The sequence below is a fragment of the Diplotaxodon limnothrissa genome, linkage group LG3, assembly GCF_057381915.1.
Source record: "Diplotaxodon limnothrissa isolate DT_005_m linkage group LG3, D_limnothrissa_male_GT1.1, whole genome shotgun sequence".
Taxonomy (NCBI): Eukaryota; Metazoa; Chordata; class Actinopteri; order Cichliformes; family Cichlidae; genus Diplotaxodon; species Diplotaxodon limnothrissa.
The window spans coordinates 45,778,706-45,801,561 of NC_140598.1; the positions used below are offsets into that span (position 1 = coordinate 45,778,706).

At 38.8% G+C, this 22,856-nt stretch overlaps 2 protein-coding genes and 1 pseudogene across 2 annotated transcripts; all 3 read right to left on the reverse strand.

The window, feature by feature from the left end:
• LOC146636102 (type-2 ice-structuring protein-like) lies at positions 1 to 1,204 on the reverse strand. The gene is made up of 3 exons (XM_085349451.1): positions 1,077 to 1,204; positions 142 to 320; positions 1 to 62 (listed from the first exon to the last, which is right to left on the reverse strand). The coding sequence occupies exons 1-3, from the start codon at positions 1,202 to 1,204 to the stop codon at positions 1 to 3; spliced, it is 369 nt and encodes a 122-aa protein (XP_085205577.1).
• Positions 1,205 to 1,211: 7 nt separating this feature from the next.
• LOC146636103 (E3 SUMO-protein ligase KIAA1586-like) lies at positions 1,212 to 5,214 on the reverse strand (annotated as a pseudogene).
• Positions 5,215 to 12,222: 7,008 nt separating this feature from the next.
• LOC146636104 (uncharacterized) lies at positions 12,223 to 18,637 on the reverse strand. The gene is made up of 9 exons (XM_085349447.1): positions 18,324 to 18,637; positions 18,083 to 18,219; positions 17,595 to 17,889; positions 15,245 to 15,396; positions 14,860 to 15,157; positions 14,596 to 14,741; positions 13,208 to 13,463; positions 12,394 to 12,572; positions 12,223 to 12,314 (listed from the first exon to the last, which is right to left on the reverse strand). Exons 1-9 carry the CDS (start codon positions 18,635 to 18,637, stop codon positions 12,223 to 12,225), a joined length of 1,869 nt encoding a protein of 622 aa, XP_085205573.1.
• Positions 18,638 to 22,856: the final 4,219 nt, after the last annotated feature.

Sequence of the window (22,856 nt, forward strand, 5' to 3'; positions counted from 1 at the left end):
CTATGGACTTGTTGGATCCTTGGTGCTGTAGAAATGAACTCTCTGCACAGCATTGTCAGCACCTGAAAGGACATGAGTTAGAGTTAAATCAAAGTAATGCACAATAATTGCATACAAGCCTTAACATGGTGCAAGTAAAACCTGATTGGCAGATGAAGTTGAGGCTCTCCTCACAGGGCTGGTCCTGCCAGAGGAAGTTATCCATGCTGGCCATGCCTCCACAGGTGCTGGAGTAGCTGTCAGGAACAAAATCTTGTGGCCAATTTAAGAAATTCATGGAATATCCAGACATCCAGAACCACTCATCTGCTCTGAGGGATCTGTTGTAGAGAAAGTAATGGACAGATGTAAACTGATTGGAAATGCTTCTGTAGAATAGGGGGAACTTGTTTACATTGAGTTTGACAAAAGCTACAGGATTGATATTTATCTTTAAAATAACAATTTATATTAATATTTTTTAAATAATCTAGAAAGACCCAAAGACACAAAACTTTTTTTAAGCTGAATGTTGGCCTTTCCAGTGTAATTTTCAAAATTTTCAAAAGTCTTGTTTGTGGATTAAATAATACAGAATTAATAAACTGCCCTTCTTGTGTTACAGCAGCTGTGTTGGTGTCTGGGACAGGCAGCAATGTAAATGAGAAAACACAAGAACACAAAGCATTTGACTTAAAGATCTTCATTTTCTAAAAATATTTCCTAAATTCAAATCATTAAGGTGGGCCATCTCACCTCTTGGTATTTTGCAGCAGTGTAAAATTAAGTCATATGCCAGCTTTACTGACAGTAAAAAGATAGCCTCTATGATCATCAATTAAAAAAATGATCACAAAATGGGTAAATATTTTTCTTTTTTGCAGGCATTTTGTGGTAGAGCAGGGCATCTACTTATCGTACAGTCGGTGGTTTGATCCCTGGCTCCCTCTGGTCTGCATGCCAAATATCCTTGGGCAAGATATTAATCCTAAATTGCCCTTTAATTGGAGAGCTCCACCATCTCATTTATATTTTGTCATGCTGATTCACTGATCTGTAGATGTACATCAGCTAAATGTATCTATAGCTATCAGTACCTGCGCAGTCCCATCCAGACGTGGTCTGTGAGGGAGAAAGGAACGAGGCCCAGCAGCTGCTCCAACTCGCTTTGCTCCTGTTGGCTGTGAAGGCTGAGCAGGTCCCAGTAATAACGTCTACAGTACATCAGAGCATCAGACCAGCAGAGCCTCTCTCCCACCACCATCACGTTCCTGCCACCAAGCTGCAGGCTCACAGGTGGAGGAGGGGTGGGAGGAGGTGGAGGAGTCGTAATAACGTCTGGCAATAGTGAAGAAATTTTTTCTTAGTATTCGGTTTGTTTAAGCCATATTTGGTGGTTATTGTTTTCCTTTTATTTTAATATGTTAAATTACAATAGTCTGTAGTGAAATTAGACACTGAAAGCTAAAGAGCAAAGTGCATTAAATTAATCTGGTCCTATTTACAATAGCAAATATGAGAAAAAGGCAAAACAATAGAAAATTTTACAATGATAATTTTAGCACACACTACTAACTAAGAACTAAGAACCTCTAGAACTAACACCCCAAACCCTACCAGATAGAGAAGCAAACACCTCCACTTCACACAGGGTTGCGTAAGTGTTTTTTCCTGGTATGATCACAATGATGTAGCGACCTTCCATTTCATTACACTGGAATGTGTATGTTGGTGTACCATCTAATGATTTGATCATGCCACAACTGATGGATTGAGAGAAAAAAAAAGATGAAAAATGGTGGCTTTCTTTAATTAATGAATTTGTATATATATACACACACACACAATATGTCACACCATGTGTATGCTGTTTCTATTTATTGAACCTTTCAAGTACAAAAACATAAAGAAAATTAAAGCCATAAAGCCATGGCACCACTTTGCTGTCATTCCAGACCTCAAAAAAGTCTGGAATGACAGGTAAGCGGTGCAATGGTTAGCACTGTTGCCTCACAGCAAGAAGGTCCAGAGTTGAAATCCACAATATGACAGAGTTTGCAGTGGGTTTTGTTTGGATACTCTGCTTTCCACCCACAAATAAAAGTCATGCAGTTATTGGAGTTAGGTTAATTGGTGATTCCAAATTATCCATAAATAAATCTGTTTGTATTAGCAATGTGATAGACTGGCCACCTGTCCAGGGTGTACCTCTGGCCCTATCTCATCTGGGATAGGCCCCAGCCCACCACAACCATGATTAAAATAAATGGATGTATGGAGTGGAAATTCTTATAAAGCCATACAATTTATGTGTTGTATGACTCTAGACTTTTTGAACAAGCCAAAAAAATGACTTTTAGAATAAACTTAAAATAATTATGGAAAGGATTTCCACATTAAAACATGACTTTCTTTTAGTAATGAGTTGCTTTGTCAGGTTAACATAATTTGCATGGGTTGGATCAGTTCGGGTGAATTAAGTTGGACTCAACTGCTGTAAGTAAGTTGATTCATCATTATTATTTAAGTTGGTCCAACCCAAGTATATTAAGTTGGAACAACAGAGTTAAAACAATTTAATCACTTGGAAATTCTTTCCATTATTTTTATTATGTCATTAAAAGAGTTATTTTTTTCCTCCTCCATGGAGGAGAATTTTTGTTTTATTAGTTTTAATCTTTTAACTTTATGCATCAAGCAAAAATTTAATTAAATGCAACATTCTCTGACTGGAAGAAATGTGTTTAACATTTAAACCTATTTTCTGCACATTCCTGCACAAAAAGTAAAATGTTTTTTTTTTGTTTACACTCAGTTTCAAAAAAGATGCAAGTGAAACACAGCAGAAAATAAATAAAATCAAAGACTCAGCGGTCCTGTTGCTCTATTTTCACCTGTATAGCAGGCGGATGTTTGCCCTGGTGCAGGTGTGCCGCAGCGGTCAGTGGAAGAATCGGCAAGTTTGTCTGTGAATTTCCCATTACGTGGTAGCGCTTGGTGCTTGCTCGGAAGTTTGGGGTTTTTTTCGCTGTAAAAATAAGTTTTCTTTCCACTTAGTGAACAACGGACGCTAATGTTTTTGTCACTTTTTACGGTATCAAACTCAAGGTCAAGGTACTGACCAGGTACTGACCTGACCTTCCTGTCAAGGTAAGCTCAGTACTTCCACGCTGCACGCAGTGCTTTAAGTGGCCCAAAAGAGGTGCCGGTACTCTATTCTTTTTCCGCCTCCCCTGAGGTAACAACAACTATATTGAATGGGTTTTATATACAACAGTCAACAGACAACCTTATACAAAATAATAAATCATTTTATTAGTTTGTGGATTTGCTTGAGCTAGAAAGAGCTACTGAACATAAATAAAATGTGCAAAAAGGTATTGAAATTTTTTTTAAACAAAATGTACATAAAATAAATTATGAACTAATTTGTATTTTGCTCTCTCTCTTGAGTCGCTGCTGGTATCAGCAGCAGCACTTGTAAAGTGTACCTGCAGAGCTTGGTAGTTCTCCCATACTGCTTTCACTGTTCTCTCACTTGAAGCAACCCAACGCACTGATAAAACACGGCCTATCACAAGGAGACGTTGTCCAACATTGTGAGCACTCTCGGTTAACTCCCTTTGGTTTTTTGGTGATGGTAGAGGGAGTAAAGCTGATCTAAGAATATTTTAAAGTGGTTGATTCCTCCTACCTCCTTCAAAACATCACAAACTGCCAGTTCCAGTCTGTGATTGGAACAATGCCAGACAAACAGGTAAGGGAATTTGGAACAAAGCTGCGCAGCAACTCCTGCTTTCCTCCCAAGCATCACTGAGGCTCCATCACAAGCAAATGCCAACAAATGTTCCTGTAGGTAGTGAGGGTCAAAGCCATTATTATGAAGACATCCTAACAGTGCTTCAGTGATGTCCTTTGCTGTGGTCCCCTGCAGCTCAATCAGTTCAAAAAATATTGTGTCTGGATTTTCAGTGGGAATAGCTGACCGCAGGCACACGACAAGCACAGACTTTCCACTTATTGTAGTGGATTCATCAATGAGCACACACAATTTTCTTTCATTCATCACTATGTCATTGACTACCTTCTTTTTCATTTCAGCTGCAATGTGATCCAGTATATTTGCACATGAGTTATTAGAGTGCAGAACTCTGCCCATCTTGACACCATTTAAGACTTGCAACTGGACATCTATTGGCATGTCTGTAAAGGGACGCCCATGCTTGCCAATCTTATAAGCTGCTCTAAACACATTGAAGTTGAAGCGTAGTCAGCCTTTCTCATATCTTCAATGTGTTTTTGCATTGTATTTTGTGTTGCCTTCTCTTTTATTTCAACTGCTTTCTTGTGATAAATTGAGTCTCTGTGCCCTTTTATTTTCTTTCGTAGTGAGTTTTGTTGTGCAGCCTTGTCCCTTCCAAAAGACGAGATTAAGCACCCACTCCACTCCTGCGACACTCTCTGCCCTTGCTGCATGTCCACGCGAGCACAAACTTGACTACACACACTACAACCCAACTTTTGATTTCTGCTGATCAGCCACTTGTAATTTGTGGAGAAATACCGGACTTGTGCTTGGGACCAACATTCTGGCCACTCATGCTCGCTAACGCGGCTGTTGTCATCGGTAGAAATGGTGTCATTCTCGTCCTCGTCGTCGCAAAAAGTGCCGTCGTCCGCGGCTGCGGCACTAGTGCAGCTTTCATTAGCTTGCGTCTGACCTGCAGCGATATCATTCTGGCTCGGTGGGGTGTCAGCCAGCGAGTCCTCTGATTCTGACCTTGTTCTTTTACTACTCAGAGTCTGAAGCCAGGAGAGCATATTAAGTGTTCATTGTTTTTGTATTTTAACCGAGCAGCTGTTTGCGCGTTTTACACACCCTCTCCGGACCACGTTGAGTTGTTGACATGACAACGGCAAAAGCGACGCATGCGCTTTTCACTTGCAAAACACATTGGTGTATGGGTAATGTAGTCTCTGCTCTCGGTGGGACGAATTAGGAAGCGTGCTTGTGAAGGGCGCTCTGAAAAGCGGCAGCGCAGCCAAACGATTATAACAGATGTGCAAATGAGAGTACCGGTACGCTAAAAGCACGTTCTGGGCGCATGGAGAGGTGGCGGTACTCTCAAGAGCTATATTTAGAAGTGGCGGTACTGAGTACCGGCGCGTACCGGCCCACTTAAAGCACTGCCCGTGAGGCCTTGTTTGTTGTTGGTACTTCTGTTCAGCTAACATGTCGTTAATTTCAGACACTTTGCAGCATCTATTTTTTAGTCTTTATTCTTTTCTCTCAGCTTTCTACCTCCAGCTTTTCACTACTTCCACCTAACATTTTCTACAAGCTGAGAAGGTGTGGGAGGAACCGGTTTGCATTAAGAGATTTGATTGGGCAATCCAGTGTCAGTAATGAAAATGAACCAATAGGCTGTTGTACAGCCGGTGCACATTGGCCCACAGGGAAAGGCCCTGTATGGCAGATAAGCAGCCCACGTGGGCCCAGCCTACAGTACTTTGATAACCGAATAAGAGTTTAATTCAAATCATGCTGCATCTAAATTTAAAGTTCTCCCTAATACGAATCTCTCTATATAAACTTCTTGACTCAGAGTCATCCAGAACAAATAATGCTGGATATATAAACCACTATAGACCTGCCGGTGATTAATTAAGCCTATAAATCATAATGGAGGTTATTTCTCCCCCGAAGTTTATTCACTTTGAGGATGAGCAGAATGAGCTAAATTAAAAGTCAGCTTTGTTTAAGGTTTGGATCACATTTTAGCTTTGAGATGACTCACAGTTTCTCATATGTTTTTACTGGATCTTTTCACTGAAAAAAGCACCGCACTGGTGGTTTTACTGTGCTTAATTTAACCGTAAGGGTTTGTGTTATGGATCGAGGAGGAACGATCTCAACCACTGCATCAGCGCCCCCCTGTGTTGTGTGTATGATATTGCAATTATGGAAAACCAGACAACGATGAGGAGCAAAGCGACACTGTACTGCCAAAGTATTCTCTCATGTGCCTTCACATGCACATGAACTTGAGTGACATCCCATTTTTAATCCATATTGTTTAATGTGAACATTTAATATTTGCAGCTAAAACAGCACCAACTCTTCTGGAGAGGCTTTCCACCAGGTTACAAGTGTGTTTATGGGAATTTTAGATCATTCGAGCACGTTTGTGAGGTCAGACATGGATGTCGGAATGAAAAGTCCTGGCTGTGCTCTGACTAATCCCAAAGTTTGTTTCTTTTTTTCTTTTTTTAAGGCTTTCAAGTGTTCCACACCAAACTCACTCATCCATGTCTTTATGGACCGTTTCTTGCCCACTGCTGTGCAGTCATGTTGGAACAGCAGGGAGCCATCCTCAAACTGTTCTCACAAAGTTGGCTGGATGAAATTGTCCAAAATTGTCTTGGGATGCTGAATCATTAAGAGTTCCTTTCAAACTAAAGGGCCGAGCCCAACTCCTTAAAAACAACCCCAAACGTTGGTGACCTCTGTGTTCTATGCCTCAGCAACTGCTAACTCCGCTCTGTGATTTTACGTGTCCTACCACTTCATGGCTGAGTTGCTGTTGTTCCCAGTTGCTTCCTCATTGTTATAATACCAATAACAGCTGACTGTGGAATAATTAGTAGCAAGAAAATTTCACATCTGAGCTTCTAAGAGCGATGCCGTTCTTTCACAGACGTTTGTAGAAACAGTCTGCATTTTGTACACCTGTGACCATTAAAGCAATTGGAACACCTGAATTCAATAATTTAGTAATTCTTCAAACTAAAACTAAACTGAAATCTAAAACTTGATGTGAAAAAACTTGTTAGCTTATGAAAATAAATATAAATGAAACTAGACATTAAAAAGAGAAAAGAAAAACTAACTGGACTAGAAAACTAAAATAAAAACAGTGAGGAGATATTTTTAGTCTTTTTAATAACACACGTAATTGTGTTATGTGTGCAGGCCAGAAAGACTTTAATGATCTAGAGATGAAATAATATTAATACTAATTATAATACTAATAACGATAATGATAATGATAACAATAGTAGCAATAATATAATGCACTACAAATTAGAGGAGTGTCATTTCAAAGGAGTGACTGAGCTTACACCTGGCAGAGACACCAGGCAAGCAGGACAGGCAGAACCAGTTCAGGCCATTTTCAAACGTTGGGTGTGTTCGTCGTCACTCAGTGTATGTTACACACTTGTCAACACATATTACTCACCTGTTCCTTTTAAGCTACATGGCTGTGCCACACCTAAAGTAATGCTAGATACAATTGAAAGAATTTGACCTTTTGATTTGCGTTTACATTTCTTTCTATGTGCAACTGTTTCAAAGCATGCCTTTTAGAACTGGATCATATAAAACAACAACAGCAGAAATATTTAGACCATGACATTTTGCCTTATTCTGCCTCTGTGCATCACTACAAAAACATTTCAGAACAGACAGTTGGGATGTAACTGACCTGCACGCTTTCAGTTCAAATTCAACAAAAATCCTGATTTAACTGTTTGGGAATCACAGCCAGATTCCATTTGGTGCAGAAACATCCTACAGAACCTTCCACGGAATAATTTACATCATTACAGCAATGAAAGGCATCAAATTAAAACCTTGTTTAGTCTTAAAAACATGCATTTCAGTATACACAATACACACAATAATTCATTGAAAACCACTCGCTTCCTCTTAGGGATCCTAGGACGGAGCAAAATATATAAACACAATGCTTATCATAGCCTATGAAGTTTAACCTGTTGTACTCAAGGAGTTATTTATCATCTATGGGATGAGTTGTGTTTGCAACTTAAAGCATGTATTAACTTTGTCATTACACTAACTTACACTAACTTTGTCATTGGTAGATGTATATTTTTTAGCTAAGAGGACAAAAAAATCTATTTATTCATGAAGGACATAGCAGTACACAGAAAATCCTGGTTTTCCCCCAGGATATAAATGCAGCACGAGTTTGTGGATGTGTGGTTTGAAAGTCTCAAACGTCGCTCATACCACAGTGAAGAAAAAACCACCAGCACAGTGCAATTTAAGCATTTAACATAAGATAGCCTTTTATTTCACTATTTACAAAGACTTTATAATGTAGAACTCAGTTCGTCGTAGGGTGAAGAGGAGACAAGCAGAGGGCCGAGGTGGCATCCGGCTGGAGGTTAAGATCCGATCCAATCCCCGCACAACAACTTCTTTAAACAAGTCAATAAGCCCTCTTCACCTGTCTCAAGAGCCAACACACACACACACACACACACACATGCACACATGCACGCACGCACGCACCAAATGTGCACCAGGAATTAACTGTAATTAACCACATTTTTAAAAAAGCTAAGCCAATAGCCACACCCACGTCTGGTTACTGTCATATCTGCTGAATCAGGACTTTATTTAGAGTCTGTCTGACAAAGTGAAGCAGGCTAAAGTAGAACATCATGACACAATCTAAAGAAACAGGTGAAAAACAAAGTTATTGACAGCTATCAGTCTCAAAACGGTTACAAAACCTTTCTCAAATTGTGGGACTGTTTAAACCACAGTGAGCGCTTTTATCCACAAACAAAGAAAACCTGGAACAGTGGTGAAGCTTCCCAGGAATGACCGAACTACCAAATGAGTCATCCAGGAGGTCACAAAAGACCCCAGAACCACATCTAAAAAATTGCAGGCCTCACTTGCCTCGGTTTAGGTCAAAGTTCATGATTCAACAATAAGAACGAGACTCGACAAAAATGCTGTCTATAGGAGAGCTCAGGGACAAAACCACAGCTGAGCCAGAAAAACACAAAGGCTCGTCTCACATTTGACAAAAAACATCTTAATGAAGCGCTTGGATTTTGGATAAAGTTCTGTGGACTGATGAGACATGGAATGATTGCTCTTGTCAGATTACCTAGCCCGAATACTACAGAAACTGCTGATCTACTGATTTTCCACAGAAAAATCTCAAAGGTTTACAGAGAATAGTCGGAAAAAGATCAAATATCCAGTGAACATCAGTTCTTTAATGAGAATGCCTGGTTGATGTGCTACTTTGAGCTGACAGGAAGGCAACAGGAACTCAAATAACCATTTTTTTGGGTTTGGTTTTATAACAAATGTATGCAGAAGAGCATCTCTGAACCACTAACATGTCAAAACTTTGAAGCAGATTGACTACAGCAGCAGAAGACCGCAGTGAGCGCTGCTCCTGTCAGCTATGAGAAAACCATTACTTACAATGACGTCAGTCAGGAATTCCTACAAAATCTTCCTCTCCTTTCCTGGATTTGCTGCCTCTACACAATCTCCACAAAACTTTCTCGACCTACATCTAATCAAGCTGCAAATCCTTTATTTATTTAGTAAGATTTCAGCGCTCCTCTCTTCCACACTCTCCTGCTGGATTTCTTAGCCTGGAAACGTCTGAGCTGAACATTTTCCCTCCTCTGCCCAGCAGCCCCCTTCCCCCCTTCCCACCTAACAAAAACACCAGAGTCCCCTCACAAACTTTCCCCCAAGTGCTGTGAGGTTCTTTAACCTCAGTGGCAGATGCACTAACAGAAAATTGTTGTGAATACTCCCTTAAATATTAACTGCAGCAATGCCTGCACATGTTCGGTGCACTACAGACATGATTCATGTCGTATGCCATGTAACAGACCTGTAGGAGAAAAATAAGATAATGATTTATAAGCCTATAAATCATGCTAACATTAATTAAAGAGTTTTACTGTAACGTTTTGTAAGTATATTCAGTCAGAATGGGGTAAATCAAAAGTCAGCCTTGCCTAAAGTTTTGGATCACTTTTTAGTTTTGAGATGACTCACAGTTTCTTATATTTTTTATTGGTTCATTTCACTGAAAATAGCACCGCAATAGTGGCTTTGCAGCTGCTAAATTTAACTTTAAGTTTTGATGTTTAAAACCGAGTGAGGAGAAACGCTTTGATCTGAAACACTACAACAGCGCCCCCCATGTGCTTGCAATTATTATAATACAAAGGATGGAAGGCAGACGATGCCAAGGAGCGGGGTTACTAAAACTAGCTGTGAACCCTCCCCCCAGACACAGACACAAAAAACCCCAAACTTAAAAACATTAAAAACATCTCTGGCTGCATCAGCGCCAGAGATGCTGGCAGGATCAGCACAGGGCTGGATCATCACTGGCCAGAATCTATCCTCCCATAGACTCTTCTATGGGACTCTTCTGCCATATTATTGCTCTATATAAACAGTTTAGACATTAAATAAGAATTAATTTAACAGCAGAAATAAAACAATGCACAGTTTGATACACAAGTATAGTTTCAAACGAGTGACTCAGCCTGCACCAGACACAGACACGAGACAAGAAGGACAAGTTAGACCAGGTGAATCATTACTCAACTTTACACTGATTCAACCTGTCCTAATTTTTTGGGTGTATCTGTCCTTACTTGGTTTATATTAGAACTTGTCAACGTGCTTCAGTTAACACATTACTCAGATATGGGAGTTGCACGCTCCCTGAAACTACAGGATTGTACCACACCTAAAGAAATGTAACAGAAACACATGCCCTGTTGATCTACAATCACAATGTTCCCTTTGTGTAATTGTGTCCTTTTAGAACTGGGTCATTTCATTCCCAAGTCAACGCGTCACACAAGAACCAGTCATCAGGAAACAGATCAATCATCCAGGGTACCACAGCTCATTGCTGTTTCTCTGCAGAATGGATATTTTGCTTTTAAACATCGATATGTCCCATAATGCTGTTCTCACAGTTGGCTGCAGAAAAAAATATTGTGCTGGGAAAAAACAAGGTTGCAGGTTTAGATTGTGAAAAACTGCTTTACTTAGAATTTAAATATGTTTTCCAACCCTGAAAATTTAACGTGTCTTGCTCCTGTTCATATAAAATTCTGACGCTCAAACAGGCAAGAAAATACTTTGATTTAAAAAAACAAAAAACAAAGCTTTGGCTTGCCCCTTTTCACTTTGAGGCTTGTAACGCTGAACATATTCACAGTACAAAGACAAAACTTCCCATGACTTCATTTAAAGCACTAAAACTGTTATAGAAAATATTCTAATGTGAGCAAGTGGAAGTCACTGATTTATTTACCCAGATGTTCCCTTAATGAGTATGAATATGAGTATTAAACCAAGCACTCACAAGAGAAAGCGTGTGTCCTACATGTGTGCTATTTTAATATTTTAGCATATTAAGAGTCTCAATATTTTTTCCTCAAGGTCAATTTTAAAATACGCAAACGTGTCTGTTGGTTTAATGAGAATTTTATTGCTTTGATGAATTTGTACATCAGTTCTGAATTGTTGAAGCGTGATCTGCATTTCATTGCTTTGGTCTTGACATAATACAGAACAAAGTTTAGCTTCCAACACATTTGTGTCCATAAATGCTTACACAATGAGACAATTCCTGTAAGTCTGCCTCTGAATTTAAATCAGACAATCAAGATGTACCAGAGTTGATGTCTGTCAGCTCACATTCAGGGGTTCTAACAGAAGTACTGCATTAACAGCTTTAGTCATGTTTTTAAAGTCAAATTCCCTTTCGTGCACACATTTCTTATGGCGCCTCAGCAAAGGATAGATTAAGAAATAAAGTTTCTAATTAAATCTATCTTTAAAATATACATTTCAGCATACATGACGATATTCACCTTTACTGTGAACGTGTGGCAATCGCGGTGCTGTCGAAGTAAACTCTTTGCACACCGTCCTGAGCACCTAAAGGGTTATGAGTTACAGTTAAATTAAGGCAATGCCCAGTAAATGCACGCATGCAACATTGTGGTGTGGCTGGGGAGAGGGAGGTCTGGGCTTCTCTGCTTAGGTTGCTGCCTCCGCGACCCGGCCCCGGATAAAGCGGATGAAGATGGATGGATGGATGTTTTAATCCAAACTTTATTACCACATTTCATCATTACAGTCTTTGCCATAACTTTAGAGACATTATTATAGTCATTTATTGCTTTATATAATGCAGAGGAACAACCTCACGTGTTTTGTAGAAATACAATTGCTATGATTGCTATGAGCATTACTACAAACTAGACAGGAAAGATTTTAAAGACAAATCATTTATTCATGACTGTAACTTATGAAAAAGAAAACGTAATGTTTTATGCGATTACTGAATTTTTCTAAGAATGGTTTAAAGGAGTGTAAAACAAATTCAAATGAAAACTATTTCTAACAAAAGAAATCATGCATCACAGTTTATACAGTGTCATCGATTTTCCTATGGACTTGTTGGATCCTTGGAAGCTGGAGAAATAAACTCTCTGCACGCCATCGTCAGCACCTGAAAGAACATGAGGAAAAGTTCAACTAAAGCAATGCACAATAAAAGCACACAAGCCTTAACGTGGTGTAAGTAAAACCTGATTGGCAGATGAAGTTGAGGCTCTCCTCACAGGGCTGGTCTTGCCACAGGAGGTGCTCTGTGCTAGTCATGCCCCCACAGGTGCTGGAGTAACAGTCTGGAACAAAATCCTGTGGCCAATTCAAGAAATTCATGGACTGTCCAGACATCCAGAACCACTCGTCTCCTCTGAGGGATCTGTTGGACAGAACAGATGAACAGATCTGAACAGATTTACATTTATCGAGATGTTGCTCTTTATGGAGCATATGGGCGTTTAAAAGCTGCTTGTTGAATTTCACATAAGCTGGATGATCCATATTTATCTTCTTGATGTTGTGTAGGCCTAAAAGAACAATGACAATCATTAAAAAAACAGAAAAAAACCTTGGTACAGCAGGTTTGTTGTGTTTACAGTGAAAGCTGTTTGCAAAGTGGCCTATTATTGCAGCAATGGCAGAAATGCAAATGAGAAAATGGAAGGACGCGCAATGCAAAGATCTGCATCTGCATAATTTGATTTGCAAAGTTTGCAAATTGTCACAGACATCATGCATCATAAGAGTACAGGGTAGTGCATCTGGCCTCTTAGTATTGTGCAGGAACCTTGAACATCACAAACGTTATTCATTAATTATGAAAAAAAAAACACAACAAAATTGGTAGTTTTTGTGCAATTATACAGCACTTTTCCATTTGTTTGTTATTTTGTTTGTTTTAGAAGACATTTGCATCTTATCGCATCCAAACATACTTATGTTGTAGACCATCAGGACCAATTTGGGGGAACTGAATAGTTTGCGGACTACTGCAATAACTATAGCTATCAGTACCTGCACAGTCCCATCCAGACGTGGTCTGTGAGGGAGAAAGGAACGAGGCCCAGCAGCTGCTCCAACTCGCTTTGCTCCTGTTGGCTGTGAAGGCTGAGCAGGTCCCAGTAATAACCTCTACAGTGCATCAGAGCATCAGACCAGCAGAGCCTCTCTCCCACCACCGTCACGTTCCTGCCACCAAGCTGCAGGCTCACAGGTGGAGGAGGGGTGGGAGGAGGTGGAGGAGTTGGTAAAGGAGTGACAGCTTCTGGAACTACAGGGAAGTACTTTGCTTTAGGATTCTGTTTGTTTAAGCCAGTTTGGTTGTTATTGTTTTCCTTTCATTTTAACATGTTCCATTCAAATATTCTGTAGTTTAATGGTAAATACAAGAAAAACAAATCAAAACAGTATAAATCTTACAATAATAATTTAACCGTTTAAGACCTACCATAGAACCAAGTTCGCCAGAGCTTATATTATATTTTTACATGCTGTGGAGCCATTTTTGGGAGCATTTCAAGTTGCTATACATCAATACAACCATTATAGCCCAAACTTTAATAATATGTCTGCATTAGGTGCATAGTAATTACATAAATTGCAAAAAAGTGCAATAAACTACAAAAAAATTGAAAATCGTTTTTGTTTTTTTAACATATATTTCTAGTTAGAGAAATTTAAGAGGCTTATCCCTCAAAACTGTAAATACAAAAAAGTTACACAAACTAGTTTCCCACCACAGGAAATTTATTTTGAGTGTCTTCATAGTTTTATTTTTGAAATACACCAATTTTTATATACTGCAGGAAAAACGAAAATAAATATTATAGTGCAAATTTGCAAAATAACAGCATATGCATCAAAATAAACTATTTCCAGCAGTGCAATATGAGTCTTAAGCATCCCAGAAACGACACAGAAAGTCATAAAGTCAAACATAACTTTTTAAAACACATAACAAGTAAAACACAAGCTCATAAGGCCCCGATCGTAAAAAACTACATTTCCGCAAAATGACGTCACTTCCGGTTTCAGGCAGGTCATGCGGTCATGTGATAGTTCGCGCTGATGGACGTAGGAAGTGTTACAAACAGCTGATGGATCGGCGAAGCGTGTTTCTGGAATATCATGTTTTTGTTGCTGCAAGTGATTTTTATGCAGTTTTTGCAAAGCTATATGTGGAAGGAAACTGTGACCTAGGACAAGCTGATGGCATAAGATGTAAGTACAACTCCTCCAGTTTCATATGCAAAAAAAATTATTGCGCTAGCTTACTTGGTTGCAGAGCTACCGGGATTTAAAAATAGTTACGCAAAACAGAGCGTGCCCGCTCCGATCGGCTGTAAAGGGTTAAGCACACAAAACCACAACAATTTCTAAAAAATAGCACAACAAGACCCTACCAGAGAGAGAAGCAAACACCTCCACTTCACACAGGGTTGTGTAAGTCCTTTTTCCTGGTATGATCACAATGATGTAGCGACCTTCCATTTCATTACACTGGAATGTGTATGTTGGTGTACCATCTAATGATGTGATCATGCCACAACTGATGGATGTAGAGAAAATTTTAAAAAGTTTCAGTGTAACTCTTTTAAATATAATGTTCAGTTTTTTAATAAGGAAAAAATGTTTATGGAGCATATTTATCAGAAATCAGATCTCACCTGGGGTTCATGTTACCATTTTGTTCCAACGAGTTCCCGATCAGGATCTGTGCCCCAAGAATCCTTGGAATAAAATCATCCTGTCTGTTGATGATGGTGACAGCACTGACTTTATAGACAGCCTGTAAGTCTACTCTCCACCAGGGACCCAGATCTTGATCATTGTGTGTACAGCATCCTGAGTTCAAGTTTCCATTTCTGCACCCATCAACACCCTTTGAGGGCCCAAACACTGGCCCATACCAAGTTGATGACTGTACTGTTTGTTTGTTCAAGGCCACGTTTGGAAGCGGTTCCACTAAATTGTTGAAAAGAAGAAACAAGTATGAATCAGTATCAGGCAGATGTGTTTCAGTAGATCAGATCCAGTCGCTTAAAGCTCTACCTGCTGGGGCAGCATACACCTCCACTTCACACAGGGTGAGAGTCTTCTTCTGTCCAGGAAGAAACACGTTCACAAAGCGACCCTCCATGCTGCCTCCATCACACCGGTATGTGTAGGTTTTACCCGCGTTGATATGTGAGATGGAAGCACACCTGACAGCAGAAATTGTGTTATACCTCTCTGACCTGTCTTCCCCCTGTGCAATGTATGTACGGTCGGAAGGGTAAGATGGCGCTGGCAAAAGGTCGGCAGCCTTAACCCAATTTCCTTCGGGGTCAACCTTCAGTATCAACATTGACAAGCAGAGAGAGGAATGTGTTGCGAGACTTGTGTGCAGTTTACGCTGTAAAGGTGGGCGTGTTACCTGCTTGTCTATGGAGCAGTGATGAAAATGATATTAGATAAGTGTCACAGTGTGTTAATACAGGTGGCTACGGACCTTGATCAACCTTCCACCATGAGCACAGCAGCCGGAGCAAATTGATAGATAAACATAATGGGAACCACACCCAGCAACAATCAGCAGCTGTGAAATGTACAGCAGCAAGGACGGAAATGAAGGTTTTAAGAGCACATAAAATTGTGTTGAAATTTGGGGCCAACTGACTTGTGGAGGTTGGGAAAGTGTCTGGAACATCGCAACAAACAAAAACACGCACAGAGGGTTTGCTGGATCTGCAGCTCCACTGAACACACATAGAATTAACCCGCCTACTAATGCACACATGCAATGAAAATCAGCTTACACTCATTAACACGTGAATTTCAGCAAGGTTAACTTAAAAAAAAGAAAGACTGGTATGTCCAACCAGTGATGAAACAATACATTTAGATAAGATAGTCAAATTGTGAGATGGTTTCTGCTTATTGAACAACACAAATGACCTACTGAAGGAAGGAAATTCTCTTTTGTGAGTTTAAACGCGATCTTAAGAATTTAAATATGTACATGTACATGTGAGTTAATTATATCATTAAGGGGGGGCTGACACAGGGCCTGGCAAACGTGCTCATGAGAGTTGGAACTCAGTCTTCTGAAGGTCATAAGCTTTGTTTGGCGTGACTGATATATTGTGGGAAATGACTTAGAGTGCAGAGGGGTCATTGCAAACATGCTTACACACCTAGGTTATGTTTAGAATAAGTCTGTGGGTCATAAAGTAACGAACATGTTATACTAAACCAACTTTGAAACACTAGATTCTAGTGAAAAATGAAATGAAAAAATAATGTTCTTCTAGTGACTAGAAGAACATTATTTTTCTTGCATCTAAATTTCCCAAACACAGCAGTTATCCCACATATGGTCCACCTATTAAAGGGGGACAGAGGGTTGAGAGAGAGAAAAGAAGCATGACAACTAAGAGAACTGACACCTAGTGGGTAACAAGAGAGTGTGTGTAATGTTTGGAGAGATGTGCTGCACTTTCATTCCCAACAATATAGCCCCAGATGGTTCTGTAACTAGAGCCCTAGAGCATCTTGTCCACGGACACAACGACCAGGACAGAGAGCGCGGGGATCGAACCGGCGACATTCTGGTTACAGATGCGCTTCCCAACCCCAGCGCCACGGTCGCCCCGCATGTGACCTGTGTTTAAGAAGAGCTCAAAGGGGGAATTGTGAGATTATTACACTGTCTTATGTTACATTATACCTCTGATTTAAGCTTATGAAATCATTCTATAGTTTTAGGTTGCATTATACTCCTGAGTTAGAAGGTGAAATTATTATATTGATTAGACTGATTTGTATTACATTAGACTGCTGATTTACTGTGAATGAATTACACTGTTCTATGGTACTTCATACTGCTGATTTATAAAGAAAATACTGTTTGCGGAGAATCATGGCCTTGCTTTTCTGATTGTAGGAAGAGCAAAACATACTGCACAGGAAGCCAAGGTCGTAACTTAGGCTCACTGAGAGAGAAAGAATTTGGATGCTTAGTTTGGAAGTAAGAATGTGAGAAATGGTCAGACACTTTGAGATTTTGCCGGACACCCTCCAGTGCACATCTCCTGTTCGGACGTTTGAAATGCTCAAAGTGTTGTATGGAATAAAGAGAATTGTGCTGATTAAAGTAATTGTTGATTGAGCATTTATGCATTGAGTGTTATTCTTCCTTCAGCCCAAAGATCAAAGAGTTGGGATATTTAACAGGGCAGTATTATGTTAATGTTGTGGAGTTCCAGTTCAGGAGGGAGTAACATGAAGTCCTGAACTAGTCCTGTGGTGGATAATATATAAATATTGCAATCTCTGAAATATTGCTGTTGAAATTATTTTAAGATGAAACAAACAAAGAAAAAATCACAATGAACATTGACTGGTATGAAGTCATCATTACCTGGGATTATTGTTTCCATTGTTCTCCAGTGAGTTTCCTATTCTGATCTCAGCTCCATCCAGTCTTTCAGCACAGCAGTCTCCTCTGTTGGTGACTTTTACAGCAGTGATTGTAAAGCTTCGCTGCAGGTCCACCCTCCACCAGGGGTTGGTCTCGTCTTCAGCCGTGTGGCTACAGAACCCATTGCTATAGAACGAGTTCCGTCTGCCATCGATGGCTTTGGACGCAGTGGCAACAGAGAGTGTAGATGACTGGGTAGCTTCTCCTTTGAGTGCCACATTGGGTAATGGGTATCCTTGAAGGAAAACCAAGAGGACAATAATTTCTTTTGGTTGGCCTGTCACAATCTCTATTGACATAAATTAAAAAAAAAAGAATCATAATAATATTTTTAGAAATTAAAAACACCCTGACATGAAAGCTTTCATTGTCCTTTGACTCAGTAAATTACAGTCTTATGTATCAACATAATAATTAAAGGTATTTACCGTAGTACACTTCAACCTCACAGAGACTCAGGACCTTTGCACTTCCTGGTAGAAACACAGTGACGTAGCGTCCCTTCACAGAGTTACATGGAAAATAAAATGCTTGTCCGCTGGGAATGTGAGAGATGACAGCACACCTGTATATAACAGATTCAAAAAGAAAAAGTATAAAAATTAAAAATAAATAAGTCCCACTGATATAATGATAACTGACTTATGGGTATATATCGCATTCTTTCACCTGTTACTTTCAGGGTCACTGATTTTTGTTGAATTTCCGATCCAGATTTCAGCACCATCCAGCCCATTTCCCAATTCATCTCTATTAGTTATCATTACAGTCCCAATTGTATACACATTTACCAGGTCTACTCTCCACCAGGGATCAGATTGTTCACTGGTAAGTGTGCAAGACCCTCTTTGATAGCTTGCATCTCTGTTTCCATCAACTGCCTTACCACCAGTACCCACAGTGCCACTGGTTGAAGATTGGACAGCTGTTTTTTTCAGTGCCAGGTTGTAAAGAAGTTGACCTAAATATTTTAAAAAATGCATTATTAATCAAAACAGCTAGTACTGAGCAGAACCAAACCTTTGAATATATGTTGCAACTCTTCACTGATTGCTCACCTTGAATGTTTAGAGTCAAACATAATATACAGTGCTCTGAAAGGCATTTGTCCCCTTCTTGATTTCTTTTTTTCTGTATACTTAACACAGTTACATGTTTCATGTCATCAAACAAATTTGAATAATAGACAAAATAACGAGTAAATACAAAAAAAAAAGTTTATTTAGGTAAGAGTTCATTTATAAGAGAAAAAAACTATCCAATCTGCCAAATGGAGACAACTTGGAAAAGTCGGGAACCTTCCCGGGATTTTCAACCAAAATCACTGCAAGAGTGCATTGATGACTCAACCAGAGGTCACACAAGAACCCAGAACAGCATCCAAAGAACTACAAGATTCACTTGCTTCAGTTAATGTCAGAGTTCATGATACAAAAATAAGAAAGAGATTAAGTAAAAATGTCATCCATAAGAGAGATCCAAGGAAAAAGACACTGCTGACCAAAATCCCCCCTCACAAAACATGTTGATGATCCCCAAGACACAGCCCATTGTTTGCCAGCGATGCCAGTTTAAGTCATTATGCAAATGTAGTGTTTTTAAGGTTGAGGAAACCTGCAGTCAACTGAGACTGAAGAAGTCACTTGAATGAGTGACAAAACATTTCTTCCACTGAAAACACTACATCCAGATTTGAAGGATTTGATTTAAGCATTGATTCTGTTCTATACCATAAAATCCTGAAGAAAAAACAAATCAAAACTAAACAAAAAAAAAAAAACCCAAACCAAATAACAGTTCTGGAGTGGCCTAATCAAAGGTCAAACTTTTAATCACATTGAGATGCTTTGGCATAACCTGCACTTCGGTGAAAGATCAATTGTTTGCTGAACATGACACTTCCATGCTCAAAAATCCTCCAATGTAGCTTAATTAACACAATTCTGCTGAGAAGATTGGGCCAACATTACTCCACAGTGATGTCAAAGACTTATTGCCAGTTATCACTAATGCTTGAGTGCAGTTTGTCCTGCCAAAAAGTGGCACGACCAGTTATCAGGTTCAGGAGATTAATTAATAATAATGTATACTTTATTGATCCCCGTGGGGAAATTACTTGTTTTTCCTCTACATTTGACCCGTTCATTCAGTGAAGCAGTGGGCAGCCACTAAGCAGGCGCCCGGGGAGCAGTGTGTGGGGACGGTACCTTGCTCAGGTGTACTTCAGGGTGGCCGTTCAGTGAATTCGAACCCCCGACCTTCCGATCATGGGGCGACCAGTCTACCTACTGAGCTATCCCTGCCCCGCAAGAAACGTTGCCATGAGCAGGATTAGAACCTGGCCCTCCTGGTCTCAAGGCGGCTACTTACTAATTTCTTACTGTAAGGGAGTGAGCTGGTTAGACAGGAGGAAACAGAGGTTAAATGAATATAACTTAACTTAAGCAGATTTTGCAACTTAGCATAGCTCCAAACTAACTTCTACCTCCTTTTGGGAAAAAAAAATCTAAAGTAGCACACTACAAATAAAAATAATGTATTTCAAGAATCTCAGTTACCAACTTCACAGTTGTTTGAATGCTCAGTTACATAGTTTTGGATAGCATTTTTCCCTTTATGAATTAAATCAATTAAAATTGCAATTTGTACTTATTGTGGCTATCTTTGTCTAATAATAGAATTAGTTTGAGGATTTGAAAAATGCAAGTGTGACAAATGTGCAAAAAAAAAAATGAAAGAAGAGTCAAACACTTTTTCACACACACATCTATCTATCTATCTATCTATCTATCTATCTATATATATATATACACTGTGCAGCTTATTGATCTAGGCTATCACCTGCACTAAGGCTGTTTCAGTTTAGTTTGAAGATAATTTGCTTCAATATCGGCTGTGATTTTTCTTTATTTGACTTTTTTACATTTTCTTTGTTCCATCACCATCATGTGCTATTCTGCACAAGATTGCACTTTGTGGACCAGAATATGTTTGTTCGTAGAAGAAAAGTTTACCTGCCAGTGTTCCAGATGTTAATGTTAACATGATGGAAATGCCTGTTAACATACAGACATTTAAAAGATATTTTTTTTTAAAAAGGAGTTATTTTTTTCAATGATCTCACTGATGTGTACATTAAATTCCATCATCTTCATTTTAACTTTATTTTTTCTTAAAGAAAGTTTAAGATACTTTAACTTACCAATGAAGCTCCAACTATGAGTCCCACTCATGGCTTAAGAAAGTATCCAAGTCAAATGTATTATGGCATTAATAAAATGCAGTAATTGGCAGGTAGACTGACTTACTGTCTGTAGTTTTCTTCTAAGCACTACCAATCTCATACTATTCTCCCCTGTTTGTTTTGATATCCAAGAATATGCAAATTTTTAGTCAGTAATGTTTGCATGAATGACAACACACCCAAACTCATATCTGGATCTTCAGACCAAACCTTTCCAATGCATGTTTCTACAATTTAATGTTTAAATATTCTATTTTATTTTTTTACATTTTTCACTTGCCGTATTACACATTTTTATTCATTTCACTGATCATTACTTTCAAAGGCACATGCTTACCTCAAAGTCTATCAGCCAGATTCACACACAACTATATGTGCCGTTTTATTGTAAACTTTATTACTTTGATGAAGATGATGGCACTTGCATTTCTCAAGTGTAATATTTAATTTCAATGCTAATGTCTCTGACACAAACAGAGATACCTGTGCAGTTACAGTTTTCCACAGCATCGTTTACATCAGGGGTGTGAAATAAAAGCCCTGGGGCCAGCATTGACCCGACAGAGACTCCAATCTGGTCTGCTGAATGGTTTTGGAAAATGTGCATGGCATGCATTTATGGACTTCTTATAGGTGTACAACTTTTCCTGCTGATAAAAAGCTCCCCAAAAACTATTTATACTACACCAAAGTAGTTAGGTATTAGATAAACAGTTAAATGAGATAAAAAAAAAACATTTTTAATGTGTACAACAGAAATTCGAGTAAAAAAAATGAAAGTTTTCATCAGTCAAATAAAAATATAAGGTTTTATAAGTACATGACATCTGGGCAGTGAGCTACCAGAGATTTATCTGTAGTTTTACACACTTTTCATGTAGAAAAACTGAAATGTGCTGTTGAAATTGCACTTTTACAATATTTGCATACATGTGTTTAACATGATATAAGCCCAGCCAGATCAGCAGATGATGTTTAGGTTCACCCCACAATGGGCAACATCCAATTTAAGAATTTAAAATAAAACATCAAAACAGATTTAAACGGAATGAAAATGTTGCCATTGATGTAGTACTGGCACCACCTGTTGATACTGAGTTTCATATATGCTACATGGTTAATAATTAGCTTTAAAATAATAATATGTATTACTATTTTTTTAATAATTTGTTTAGAAAAACACTGAAAAGACATCTTTCTAACTCTGAATGAAATTTCTTTCACGTTCATCTTTGTGGATTAAATTATGTAGATAAAATACCTGCCCCGCTAATGTCACAGCAAGTTTGTGTTTTCTGTCAAAACTAAAAAACAAACACGCCTGTCTGGAGAAGGCAGCAATGCAAATGAGAAAACACAACAACACCTGACTTAAGATCTGCATCTTCTGAGAATATTTGCTAAATTCAAATCATTAAGAGGCATCTGACCTCTCAGTATTTTGCATCTGTTCAAAATTACATCAAAAGCAGTTTGCCTTTTACACTGACTTTAAATTAATAATATTTGGAAAATAATATTTGTTAAACTTTTTTTTAGTTCATGTAGTGAAATGGGTTCATATAAAAATGTTTTTGTTTTTATTAAATATTTTGCAAGATTTCACAGTTTAGCCCCGGAGTCACCTCAGTATACATAAGGAAAACTTTTTGCATCACGTCTAGTCATGCCTGTCTGGAAACGCTAGCAATGCAAATGAAAGAAAAAACAAGGACACAGCCTGTGACTTAAAGGCTATATCTTTGGAGAAATTTTCATTTGCAAAATTCAAATCGTCATTCAAATTGTGAATGAAATGAGAGCAGAGAAAGGCCTCTTAGTATTTTGAAAAGCAAGAATGGCGTCATATATGAAGTGGTGCATATATAGTACATGAGAACACAAACTTTATTTCAGCCTAAATTTTAATTCTAATGAATATGTTTGGCTTGAAACACGATCATAGGAAAAGAAGGAGG